This window comes from Petromyzon marinus, chromosome 85 (genome assembly GCF_048934315.1).
Source record: "Petromyzon marinus isolate PM22_M1 ecotype Great Lakes invasive population chromosome 85, UKy_Petmar_22M1.pri1.0, whole genome shotgun sequence".
NCBI classification, from domain to species: Eukaryota; Metazoa; Chordata; class Hyperoartia; order Petromyzontiformes; family Petromyzontidae; genus Petromyzon; species Petromyzon marinus.
Window position 1 is genome coordinate 6,062,174 of NC_133750.1, and position 13,116 is coordinate 6,075,289.

Genomic DNA, 13,116 nt, shown 5'->3' on the forward strand with positions numbered 1-13,116 from the left:
AGGGCCTCTGACTGTTTGTAGCGTGAGCTGACCACTAAGGCCTCTGACTGTTTACAGCGTGAGCTGTCCACTAAGGCCTCTGGCTGTTTACAGCGTGAGCTGTCCACTAGGGCCTCTGACTGTTTACAGTGTGAGCTGACCACTAGGGCCTCTGACTGCTTATAGCGTGAGCTGACCACTAGGGCCTCTGACTGTTTACAGCGTGAGCTGTCCACTAAGGCCTCTGACTGTTTATAGCGTGAGCTGTCCACTAGGGCCTCTGACTGTTTACAGCGTGAGCTGACCACTAGGCCCCCTGACTGCTTATAGCGTGAGCTGACCACTAGGCCCCTTACTGCTTACAGTGTGAGCTGACCACTAGGCCCCTGGGTGTTTACAGCGTGAGCTGTCCACTAGGGCCTCTGACTGTTTACAGCGTGAGCTGACCACTGAGCCCCTGGGCCCCTGCGTGCGTGCTTCAAACGAGAGCCTCTCGGAGGCTGCGGTGCTTCTGTACAGCCGAGCCGCTTGCTTGCAGGCTGCAATACGCTACGTCGTGATGCGATTATTCGCCAACAAGGCGGTGCATTCTGCATGACGGGATCGTTTGAAGGGCGTTATATCACGGGAAGACGTTGGGTATTTGACTTGCCGAGCTAGATGCCCATATGATCCGGCTTGATTTAAAGCTTTCGTGACTGCAGGGATTCATATTCTTGGTTCTTTCGGCAGAGTCACCACGGAGAAGGGGAAACAATAAAATAATAAAAAAATATAAAACGATAGCATTCTCACGACGTTTCGACTGCAACACAAGAAGCAATCATCATCAGGTGCGAAAACCACGGCAAGAAATTGCCAAATCGCTCTCCGTGGTGCTAACGGTAAAAAAAAAACGCCGCTTTTTTTCAAATTTTCTCGCCGTGGTTTTCACACCTAGTGATGCCGATTGCTGCTCGTGTTGCAGTCGAAACGTCGCGAGAATTTTGTCGTTTTATATTTTTATTATTTTATGGTTTCCCTTCTACGCGTCTTTACCGAAAGAACCAGGAATAGAAATTAGTTAGCTGCCATTTTTGCCAGCTAGCTGCCCTTGCAACCAAATTAGCTGCTATCGAGACCAAGTTCTCATCGTTTGTTGAGGGCTTAGTTGGCCGTTGACAAATCGATTATTAAAAACACACCGCAGTTTTGTGAAACATTAAAATAATACGCCAAAAGATGTATTTTTTGATACACAAACGCATATATAAGAGACCCAATCCATACTTAAAGATTAAGGAAAACCCCCATTAATTTTTTTCCATAGACCATCTGTTTTTAAATCCACGGAAGTAGATAATTCTAACGTTGGCATGCCAATTAGTCGATGGCTCTTACAAGGTATTTTTTCCCCTCCCCATCGATGGGGTGTAGCCTACGTGCATAGTCTCCACCAAGTCATTTCACTGACTCAGAAACCTTTGTTGGTTGTTTAGCCAATGAAAAAATAGTGGGGAGTGTGAGACGTGGGGGAGAGAGACACGGGGAGTGTGAGATGTGTGGGGGAGAGAGACACGGGGAGTGTGAGATGTGTGGGGGAGAGAGAGACACGGGGAGTGTGAGATGTGGGGGAGAGAGAGACACGGGGAGTGTGAGATGTGGGGGAGAGAGACACGGGGAGTGTGAGATGTGTGGGGGAGAGAGACACGGGGAGTGTGAGATGTGGGGGAGAGAGACACGGGGAGTGTGAGATGTGGGGGAGAGAGAGACACGGGGAGTGTGAGATGTGGGGGAGAGAGACACGGGGAGTGTGAGACGTGAGGGAGAGACACGGGGAGTGTGAGATGTGGGGAGAGAGACACGGGGAGTGTGAGACGTGGGGGAGGGAGACACGGGGAGACACGGGGAGTGTGAGATGTGGGGGAGAGAGACACGGGGAGTGTGAGATGTGGGGGAGAGAGACACGGGGAGTGTGAGATGTGGGGGAGGGAGACACGGGGAGACACGGGGAGTGTGAGATGTGGGGGAGAGACACGGGGAGATGTGAGTGGAGCCGGTGATGCTGAGTTAAGACATTCGAACTCCGAGCACCAAAGTGTGCGGACAAATTCTGTCTGAGGCCCACGCTCACTCACCATGTGGTTGTTTTGTCAGCCGCGGGGAGACGTGACACACACACGAGAGTCAGGCTGTACTTGAACCCAACTCACCACCACCTCCTCTGCCCCCCTGTAACTCTCCGCCCACCCACTCACCCACTCACCCACCCACTCACCCACTCACTCACTCGCCCACCCACCCACTCACTCACCCACCCACTCACTCACTCGCCCACCCACCCACTCACTCACCCACTCACTCACCCACTCACTCGCCCACCACCCACTCACCCACCCACTCACTTGCCCACCACCCACTCACCCACCCACTCACTCACCCACCCACTCACTCGCCCACCCACCCACTCACTCACCCACTCACCCACCCACTCACTCACCCACCCACTCACCCACTCACTCACCCACCCACTCACTCGCCCACCACCCACTCACCCACCCACTCACTCACCCACTCACTCACCCACCCACTCACCCACCCACTCACTCACCCACCCACTCACTCGCCCACCACCCAAACACCCACCCACCCACTCACCCACCCACTCACCCACGCACTCACTCGCCCACCCACCCACCCACTCACCCACCCACTCACTCACTCACCCACTCACTCACCCGCCCACCCACCCACCCATCCCACAGTTTGCCAATTAGGACGAGTGGCAGGCCTGGGGCCTGGCGCGTCCACAGTCCAGCAGCAGCAGCAGCAGTACAACTCCCCGAGCGAGCTGCCTCCGGACATCCTCCGGGACTCTCCGGATCGCAAGAGCCTCCAGCAGCAGCAGCAGCAGCTGCAGCAGCAGCAGCAGCAGCAGCACAAAAAACGCTGCAAACCAACGACTCTGCAACAGCAGCAGCAGCAGCAGCAGCAGCTGTTGCAGCTACAGCAGCAGCAGCTGTTGCAGCTGCAGCAGCAGCAGCAGCAGCAGCGGACCGGTGCCGGAGGCGGTGGAGGCGGTGGAGGCGGTGGAGGCGGTGGAGGCGGTGGAGGCGGTGGAGGCGGCGGTGGCGGAGGCGGTGGAGGCGGTGGAGGCGGTGGAGGCGGTGGCGGAGGAGGAGGAGGAGTGGTGGAAAAGGTGGAGTACGACATCGTGAGCTCGGCGGGACTCGACCCCAGCAAGCTGACGCTGAAGCTCCGGGTGAAGCCGTCGCTGTGCGGACGCGACGAGGGGACGGGCGACGACGACGAGGAGGAGGAGGGGGGGACGGGCGACGAGGAGGCGGCGGAGGCGGTGGAGGCGGCGGGGGCGGTGGGGGCGGCGGGGGCGGCCGCGGCCGTGGGAGACGAGGTGGCCGTCGGGGAGGGCGAGGAGGAGGAGGAGGAGGTGGAGGGGGCGGAGGAGAGGAGGGGGGGTGGTCCGGCGACGCTACGGAGAGGCGGCCAGGGTGTCGGCGCCGCTGGCGAGGGCGGCGAAGCTGTTGGGGTCCGCAGGCAGCTGCAGCTGCAGCTGCAGCAGGTGCAGCAGCAGCAGCTGCAGCTGGTGCAGCAGCAGCAGCAGCAGCAGCAGCTGCAGGCGACTGCCGCAGCTGGTGGCGCTGCAGCTGCGGTTCCTCTGGACATCCTGCAGTCGCTTGGCCCCAGGGAAAGGCAGCAGCAGCAGCAGCAGCAGCAGGGCAGGCAGCTGCAGCAGCAGCAGCAGCAGCAGCAGCTGCAGCTGGCAGTGGGCGGCAGCGGTGGTGGTGGTGGTGGTGGTGGCGGGGTGGTGGTGGCGGTGGGCGACGCGGCGTGCGACGAGACGGAGATGGAGGCGCTGGCGGAGATCGAGAGGATCGAGCGAGAGGCGGCGCTGGAGAGGGAGCGTGCATTCAAGGAGGTGCAGGACAAAGGTGGGTGGTGTGGGTGGGTGGTGTGGGTGGTGTGGGTGGGTGAGTGGGTGGTGTGGGTGGGTGGGTGGGTGAGTGAGTGAGTGGGTGAGTGGGTGGGTGGGTGGGTGAGTGGGTGGGTGGGTGAGTGGGTGGGTGGGTGGGTGAGTGGGTGGGTGAGAGAGTGGGTGGGTGAGTGGGTGGGTGGTGTGGGTGGTGTGGGTGGGTGGGTGGGTGAGTGAGTGGGTGGGTGGGTGAGTGGGTGAGTGAGTGGGTGGGTGGGTGAGTGGGTGAGTGAGTGAGTGGGTGAGTGGGTGAGTGGGTGGGTGGGTGAGTGGGTGGGTGGGTGGGTGAGTGGGTGGGTGGGAGGTGGGTGAGAGAGTGGGTGAGTGAGTGGGTGGGTGGGTGAGTGGGTGAGTGGGTGGGTGGGTGGGAGGTGGGTGAGTGAGTGGGTGGGTGGGTGGTGGTGTGGGTGGGTGAGTGGGTGGGTGGGTGGGTGAGTGGGTGGTGAGTGAGTGGGTGGCGAGTGAGTGGGTGGCGAGTGAGTGGGTGGCGAGTGGGTGGGTGGCGAGTGGGTGGGTGGTTGTGTGGGTGGGTGGTGGTGTGGGTGGTGAGTGGGTGGGTGGGTGGTGAGTGGGTGGGTGGTGAGTGAGTGGGTGGGTGGGTGGTGAGTGGGTGGGTGGGTGGCTGGGTGGGTGGGTGGCTGGGTCTGAGTGTCTCCCCTCACCCTCCCCCACCCCCCGTGCCCTCCCCCCGTAGACAAACCCCTGAAGAAGCGGAAGCAAGACTCCTACCCTCAGGAGAAGTCCGCCGGCACCGGCAGCGTAACCACGGCGACCACGGCACAACAACAACCGCCACCACAACCACCACCAACAACAACAACAGCAGCCACCGCCACAGCAACAACCGCAGTTGTCAGCAGCAGCAGCAACAGCAACCCAACTGGACCTCAACCCTCACTGGTTGTGAGCATCAACCTCCAGCAAACGGGTGAGTTGGTAGTGTGGGTGGTGGTGGTGTGGGTGGTGGTGGTGTGGGTGGTGGTGGTGATGGTGGTGGTGATGGTGGTGTGGGTGGTGGTGGTGGTGTGGGTGGTGTGGGTGGTGGTGGTGTGGGCGGCAAAACAACCCCCTACCTCCTCGCGGTGCCGGACGGGCAACTCTGTCGTGGACAGTGCTGTGGGGGGAGATCCAATTTTGATTGGCTCCTCCCCTCATGGCATATGTGTCCACCACAGGGGCTAAACGGGGGCTCTGGACGGGTGCGAGGGGCTGGTAACCCCTCCACCTTCAATTAATTACCACGAAACTACGAATTAAACTGAAATAAGTAACTAATAAGCTGTGCCGGAGGCCCCGGGGGGCCAGGCGTCTATGACGTCTCCTGGCCAAACCCCAATTGGCGGAGCCAGGAGATTGAATACCTACCCTCGGGGCTACTCCAGAAACAACGAAAAGCCACTACAGGTGGCCACGTGGAATGTTCGAACGCTCACTGCAGAGGAGAGGCTGCCACTCCTCTGTCGGGAGCTGGACCGGTACCGCCTGGATCTATGCGGCATTCAGGAGGTCCGGTGGACCGGCTCTGGCTCCTGCCACCATGAGGGGTGGACAGTCCTCTACTCGGGGCAGCAGTCTGCTAAACAACAGGGTGTGGGTCTTCTTTTGAACAAAAGAATGAAGGGGGCGTGGGAGCGTGGCGGTGAGGTGTGGGAAGCTGTAAGCCCCAGGCTACTTTGGGCTCGCCTTCCCATCAACCGGAGGCGAGGAATGGTGGTCGTGGTTACTTATGCCCCCACGAAGTTGAACATCCGTGGAGGGATGCAGGCAAAGCCGATGAGTCAGATGCCTTCTATGACCTCCTGTCAGAGGTGCTGGCTAAAGTGGCCCCTCGGGATAGAGTCATCATGTTAGGTGACTTCAATGCCCGAGTTGGTCATGATACTGGCACCTGGTCTGGAGTGATTGGAGGGCATGGGCCAGATCAGCTCAATAACAACGGTAGGAGGCTGCTAGATTTTTGTGCAGCCCATGGGCTTGTAATTACCAACACGCTGTTCCGGCATCGGCGCATCCATACAACATCATGGATGCATGCCGGGTCCAAGCAAGAACATCTGCTGGACTACATAGTGACGGACCAGCGAATGCGAGCCCATGTCCTTGATACCAGGACCTACCGTGGAGCTGATCTGCCCTCTGACCATCGACTAGTCATCTGTAAGATGCGCCTGCCATTCTTCCACTTCGGTGGTGGGTGTACACCCAGGACCCCATTCCAACATAAAGTGGCCTGGTCTCAGTTATCTGATGAAAGTTGCAAGCGAGAATTTCATCATCGCTTGCGGCTGGGATTGGCATCGTCCCGGACTCCTCCTGATGTCGAGGGTAAATGGGCGAGGTTTAGGACTGTGACTCATGCAGCTGCAATGGCTGCTTTGGGTACGCGGTCCAGACCTCCCCAGAGACCCTGGCTGACAGAGGAGGTGTTCAGGATGGTTGAGAAAAAGCGACAGGCCCACTGTCATCGGCTACAGAATCCCACGTCAGAGAATGAGGAGGCTTACCGCAGCCTTCGCTCGGAGGTTCGGAGAGCCGTGAGGCGCTGCAAGGATGGGTGGTGGTCGCGGGTTGCTGAGGAGATGGAGTCTGCCTCAGTGGTCCGTGATCACAAATCTCTATTTAACTCCATCAAAAAAGTAACCTGCAGCGCCACACCTATTACCATCATTAGGGGAAAAAACGGTGATCCAATCTCCGACCCCCAGGAACAGGTTCGCAGATTTGCTGAGCATTTCTGTGAGGTCCTGGGGGAGGGAAAATCCCTCAGCCAGCAAAACATCGTGGCACAAAGTGAGGATGACCCTGCTGAGGCTGCGGTGCCTCAAATATTGGAAGAAGTCACCCCCTGTGAGTGGCTGTCTGAGATGCCATCTGCTGAGGAAGTATTGAAGGCGATCCGGAGTCTGAGACCAGGAAAGGCAGCGGGCAGAGATGATCTCCCAAGCGAAATGCTGAGGGAGGGTGCCCTATATGACATCATAACAACAGTCTGGACCACTGGACGGGTTCCGCAGGATTGGAAGGATGCCCTGGTGGTCCCCCTTTTTAAGAAGGGGGACCGCACAGACTGTAACAACTACAGGGGCATCTCACTCCTCAGTGTGCCGGGAAAGGTCCTGGCAAGGATTATTCAGCATCGCCTTGCCAGGCACGCTGAGGAGAGAGGCTTGCGGAGCCCCAATGCGGTTTCAGGAAAGGGCGGTCCTGCACAGATGCCATATTTTCTGTCCGTCTGCTACAGCAGAGGTGTAGGGAATTCCAACAAGACCTACATCTCTGCTTTATTGACCTGGTCAAGGCCTATGATACCATCAGTAGGCCTGGGCTCTGGGTCGTTCTTCGTGCTTTTGGAGTACCTGACCCTCTGCTCATGATCATTAAGGACCTTCATGATGGTGAGCGGGCCCGGATAAAACTAGGTGGCCGGGAGTCAGAGCCATTCCCTGTACACCTTGGGGTGCGACAGGGATGTCCTCTGGCTCCCACATTATTTAACATCTATTTTGACCACGTAGTTCGTGAAGCCTTCAATAGCTGTACCGGGGGAATCTCCATATGGTACAGATATAATGGGAGGCTAATCGATGCCCGGGTGCGGTCAAGGGATGGCTCCCTATTGCTCAACCACGTTATGTATGCTGATGATTTGGTAATAGCTGCTCAGTCAGAGGAGGAGTTGGAGACGCTGCTGCTGAGACTGGAGCGTGCCACTAAGAGGTGGGGCCTTACCATCAGCCCCACCAAAACTAAGCACCTGCCTGGGTATTTTGTACCATCGGACACTCCACCCCCACAACTCCCAATCGGTGATGGGGCAGTTGTGGAGAGAGTGGAGAGTTTCCCATACCTGGGCAGTGTGCTTATGACTGGCTCCAGTTTAACAGCAGAGGTCTCACTCCGAATCAGTCGAGCGGCAATATCTTTTCATCGGTTGCGTAACGCTGTGTGGAAGCTACCTGGTCTGTCGCTCCGCACTAAGCTTCAGGTCTTCTCGGCCACGGTCATTCCCTCCCTTCTCTACGCTTGCGAAACGTGGACCCCCCTAATGGAACATCTTCGCCGGTTAGAAACATTTAGGCTGGCCTGCCTACGATCCATCCTGGGTTTAACCAGACTGGATTGTGTGAGGAGCTCACAAATCCTTGAAAGATCTGGACAGGGTCCCATCGGTGAGCTCCTCCGGCAGGCAAGGCTGCGATGGCTGGGTCATGTAGCCCGCATGCCCAGCCACCGCATGCCGAAACAGCTTTTGTTTGGCCGGATTGAGGGGGCTTAGCGGGCGCGGCACGGGCTAGAGAAGAGATGGAGTGATGTGGTACGGGAGGACGTGGAGCTTAGTGGACTTGCCGATGACTGGTACCAGCGGTGTCAAGATCGGCCTCTGTGGAGGAGGCTCGTGAAGGATGCTACTGGGCAGTTGGAGGCAGTCGCCCTCCAACAACAACGGAGGGCGGAGGAGCGACGCTCAGAACAACGAGCGGAGCGCCGGGTGGCTAAAGCACAGCAGGTTGGCACAGTAGGGGGCACAGGTGGTGCATCAGCCAGTCATCTCAGTCATCTCAGTCAGTCGACCCGTGGCACCTGGGTCTGCCCCGTGACCTCCTGCCAGCGGGCGTTCGACACTTCACGTGGCCTCAGGGTGCACATAGCCTGGCACAAGCGTCGTGGTGACGTCACCGCCACTTAGTGGCGAATGGCGGTTGTTGTTGTTGTGGGTGGTGTGGGTGGTGGTGGGTGGTGGTGTGGGTGGTGTGGGTGGTGGTGGTGGTGTGGGTGGTGGTGGTGGTGTGGGTGGTGGTGGTGGTGTGGGTGGTGGTGGTGGTGGTGTGTGGGTGGTGGTGGTGTGGGTGGTGGTGGTGGGGGTGGTGTGGGTGGTGGTGGTGGGGGTGGTGTGGGTGGTGTGGGTGGTGGTGGAGGTGATGGTGGTGTGGATGGTGGTGGTGTGGATGGTGGGGGTGTGGGTGGTGGTGGTGGTGTGGGTGGTGGTGGTGTGAATGGTGGGGGTGTGGGTGGTGGTGTGGGTGGTGGTGGTGTGGATGGTGGGGGTGTGGGTGGTGGTGGTGGTGGTGTGGATGGTGGTGGTGTGGATGGTGGGGGTGTGGGTGGTGGTGGTGGTGTGGGTGGTGGTGTGGGTGGTGGTGGTGTGAGTGGTGGTGGTGTGGGTGGTGGTGGTGGTAGTGTGGGTGGTGGTGGTGGTGGCGGTGGTGTGGGTGTTGGTGGTGGTGTGGGTGGTGGTGTGGATGGTGGTAGTGTGGGTGGTGTTGGTGGTGGTGTGGATGGTGGTGGTGTGGATGGTGGTGGTGTGGGTGGTGGTGTTGGTGGTGGTGTGGATGGTGGTGGTGTGGGTGGTGGTGGTGGTGTGGGTGGTGGTGGAGGTGATGGTGGTGGTGATGGTGGTGTGGATGGTGGTGGTGTGGATGGTGGGGGTGTGGGTGGTGGTGGTGTGGGTGGTGGTGTGGGTGGTGGTGGTGTGGGTGGTGGTGGTGTGGGTGGTGGTGGTGTGGGTGGTGGTGGTGTGGGTGGTGGTGGTGGTAGTGTGGGTGGTGGTGGTGGTGTGGATGGTGGTAGTGTGGGTGGTGGTGTGGATGGTGGTAGTGTGGGTGGTGGTGTGGATGGTGGTGGTGTGGGTGGTGGTGGTGTGGGTGGTGGTGGTGTGGGTGGTGGTGGTGGTGGTTTGGGTGGTGTGGGTGGTGGTGGTGGGGGTGGTGTGGGTGGTGTGGGTGGTGGTGGTGGTGGTGTGGGTGGTGGTGGAGGTGATTGTGGTGGTGATGGTGGTGTGGATGGTGGTGGTGTGGATGGTGGGGTGTGGGTGGTGGTGGTGGTGTTGGGTGGTGGTGTGGGTGGTGTGAGTGGTGGTGGTGTGGGTGGTGGTGGTGGTAGTGTGGGTGGTGGTGGTGGTGTGGGTGGTGGTGTGGATGGTGGTAGTGTGGGTGGTGGTGGTGTGGATGGTGGTGGTGTGGGTGGTGGTGGTGTGGGTGGTGGTGTGGATGGTGGTGGTGTGGATGGTGGTGGTGTGGGTGGTGGTGGAGGTGATGGTGGTGGTGATGGTGGTGTGGATGGTGGTGGTGTGGATGGTGGGGGTGTGGGTGGTGGTGGTGTGGGTTAGTGGTGGTGTGAGTTGGTGGTGGTGGTGGCGGCGGTGGTGTGGGTGATGGTGGTGGTGTGGGTGGTGGTGTGGATGGTGGTAGTGTGGGTGGTGGTGGTGTTGGTGGTGGTGGTGGATGGTGGTGGTGTGGATGGTGGTGGTGTGGGTGGTGGTGGTGGTGGTGGTGTGGGTGGCGGTGGTGTGGGTGGCGGTGGTGTGGGTGGTGGTGGTGGTGGTGTGGGTGGTGGTGGTGGTGGTGGTGTGGGTGGTGGTGTGGGTGGCGGTGGTGTGGGTGGTGGTGAGGGGTTGACAGATTGCACCCGAATGTGCTCTGCCCTCACCTAGCCTGTGTGTGCGTGCCGACCTCCATCTCTCCCTACTACCCTGTGTGTGGGATGATCTCCACCCAGCAGCTGGTTTAGCGGTGTGAGCGGTAAACATCGCCACTGGGGAGACAAAGGCGGCCTGGCACTTGCCCCTACAGCCTGCTAGAGGCTACACGGGGGAGCTTTGTCTCTGTGTGTGTAGGTGCTACTGACAGCACTTGCCCCTACAGCCTGCTAGAGGCTACACGGGGGGCAGCTTTGTCTGTATTTGATTGTGACTTTCTCCATGGTGCTCTCTGCCCCCCACTCTCCTCCTCCTGCCCCCCACTCTCCTCCTCCACCTCCTCCACCTCCTCCACCTCCTCCTTTCTCCCTCCCTCTCCTCCACTCCTCCATGCCCTCCACTCCCCCTCCCCTCCCTCCCTCCCTCCCTCCTCCACCGCCCCCCCTCACTCCTCCCAGCATCTGCTGCTGCTGCTGCTGCGGTGTCAGTGAAGAGTGAGGTGAAGCCTCTTCCGAGGGGAGTTCCCCTGGATACCCTCGCCATGATCGAACCTCAGCTGCAGCAGCAACAACAACAACAACCACCACCACCACCACCACAGCAGCAGCAGCAGCAGCAGCAACCACCGCAGCAGCAGCAGCAGCAGCAACAACGCGGCGGTGGTGGTGGTGGCGGTGGTGGTGGTGGTGGCGGTGGTGGTGGCGGTGGTGGTGGCGGTGGTGGTGGTGGTGGTGGCGGTGGTGGTACGGCCGAGGGGAAAATGTCCGTCAAGATCGAACTCCCGCGTGTGAAACTGGAACGGACCGACGGCGGTGGTGGCGGTGGTGGCGGTGGTGGCGGTGGTGGCGGTGGTGGTGGTGGTGGCGGTGGTGGTGGTGGTGGCGGTGGTGGTGGCGGTGGTGGCGGTGGTGGCGGTGGTGGTGGTGGCGGTGGTGGCCCTGTCGATGTCAAATCCAAAGTGGAGGTCTCCCCGCAACTGAAGATTGAGCAGCAGCAGCAGCAGCAGCAGCAGACGGGGGACCGCAGGGTGGATGCGAGCGGCGGCAGATCCAAGCCTCATCGCGGCAGCGGCAGCGGCAGCAGCGGCGGCAGCCACTCGAAGAATGGAGGAGGCTCTGCTGCAGCAGCTACAGCAGCAGCAGCAGCAGCAGCTACAGCTACAGCAGCAGCTACAGCTACAGCAGCAGCAGCAGGAGCTACAGCAGCAGCAGGAGCTACAGCAGCCGGAGTGGGATTGAGACATCAGATGACTCGCGCTCCGGGATCCGGGCAGGGCCGGTCGTCCGGGTCGGCGCTGCGAGCTGGCGGCGGCGGTGGTGGTGGTGGTGGTAGAGCAGGCGGTGGTGGTGTGGTGGTGGTGGTAGTGGTGGTGGTAGTGGCGGCGGTGGAGGCGGTGGAGGTGGTGGTGGTGGTGGTGGTGGAGGTGGAGGTGGTGGAGGTGGTGGTGGTGGTGGTGCCAGACCCAGTGGCGGTAGTGGCGGTGGAGCGATTGGTAGATCCGGCGGTGGTGGCGGCGGTGTTGGCGGTCGAGCAAGCGGAGGCGGTGGAGGCGGAGGTGGAGGCGGCGGAGGCGGTGGAGGCGGAGGTGGAGGAGGCGGCGGAGGCGGCGGCGGAGGCGGCGGAGGCGGTGGAGCGATTGGCAGATCCGTGAGCACCGGCGGCCGGCTCCACAAGTCACTGGGCTCGATCCGCCTGCCGTGCGAGTTGGGGTCGGACCCCGTGGTGGTGCTTCACAAGCTGCCCCCCGGGCGCACCTCGTCGCACCTCTTCACCCCGCCACGGCCTCCGCCTCCTCCTCCTCCTCCTCAGCAGCCCTCGGCGAGGTCGTCGGCGGGGCCCGGTGCCGGGGTCAGCTCCTCCAGCGGCGGCGGCAGCGGCAGACACGGGAGGCACGGGCACGCAGTTAGCAGAGGTGAGTTGTGTGGGGGTGAGGAGGTGGTGGTGAGTTGTGTGGGGGTGGTGAGTTGTGTGGGGGTGAGGAGGTGGTGGTGAGTTGTGTGGGGGTGAGGAGGTGTGGTGGTGGTGAGTTGTGTGGGGGTGAGGAGGTGGTGGTGGTGAGTTGTGTGGGGGTGAGGAGGTGGTGTGGTGGTGAGTTGTGTGGGGGTGAGGAGGAGTGGTGGTGGTGAGTTGTGTGGGGGTGAGGAGGTGTGGTGGTGGTGAGTTGTGTGGGGGTGAGGAGGTGTGGTGGTGGTGAGTTGTGTGGGGGTGAGGAGGAGTGGTGGTGGTGAGTTGTGTGGGGGTGAGGAGGTGTGGTGGTGGTGAGTTGTGTGGGGGTGAGGAGGTGTGGTGGTGGTGAGTTGTGTGGGGGTGAGGAGGTGTGGTGGTGGTGAGTTGTGTGGGGGTGAGGAGGTGTGGTGGTGGTGAGTTGTGTGGGGGTGAGGAGGTGGTGGTGGTGGTGGTGGTTGTGTGGGGGTGAGGAGGTGTGGTGAGTTGTGGTGAGTTGTGTGGGGGTGAGGAGGTGTGGTGAGTTGTGGTGAGTTGTGTGGGGGTGAGGAGGTGTGGTGAGTTGTGGTGAGTTGTGTGGGGGTGAGGAGGTGTGGTGAGTTGTGGTGGTGAGTTGTGTGGGGGTGAGGAGGTGGTGGTGGTGGGGGGGTGGTGAGTTGTGTGGGGGTGAGGGAGGGTAGGGGGGTGGTGGTGGTGAGTTGTGTGAGGGGTGAGGAGGTGGTGGTGGGGGGGTGGTGGTGAGTTGTGTGGGGGGTGAGGGGGGTAGTGGGGGGGTGGTGGTGAGTTGTGTGGGGGGTGAGGATGGAGT

General features: G+C 60.7%; 1 protein-coding gene across 1 annotated transcript in view; it reads left to right on the forward strand.

The window, feature by feature from the left end:
* Positions 1–13,116, forward strand: part of NIPBL (NIPBL cohesin loading factor) — a 199,954-nt gene that overhangs the window by 60,630 nt on the left and 126,208 nt on the right. Inside the window, exons 9-13 of the mRNA XM_076057949.1 lie at positions 2,736–2,843; positions 3,135–3,257; positions 3,366–3,908; positions 4,644–4,877; positions 10,823–12,011. Coding sequence (XP_075914064.1) covers positions 2,736–2,843; positions 3,135–3,257; positions 3,366–3,908; positions 4,644–4,877; positions 10,823–12,011 — 2,197 coding nt within the window. The remainder of the gene's footprint in view (positions 1–2,735; positions 2,844–3,134; positions 3,258–3,365; positions 3,909–4,643; positions 4,878–10,822; positions 12,012–13,116) is intronic.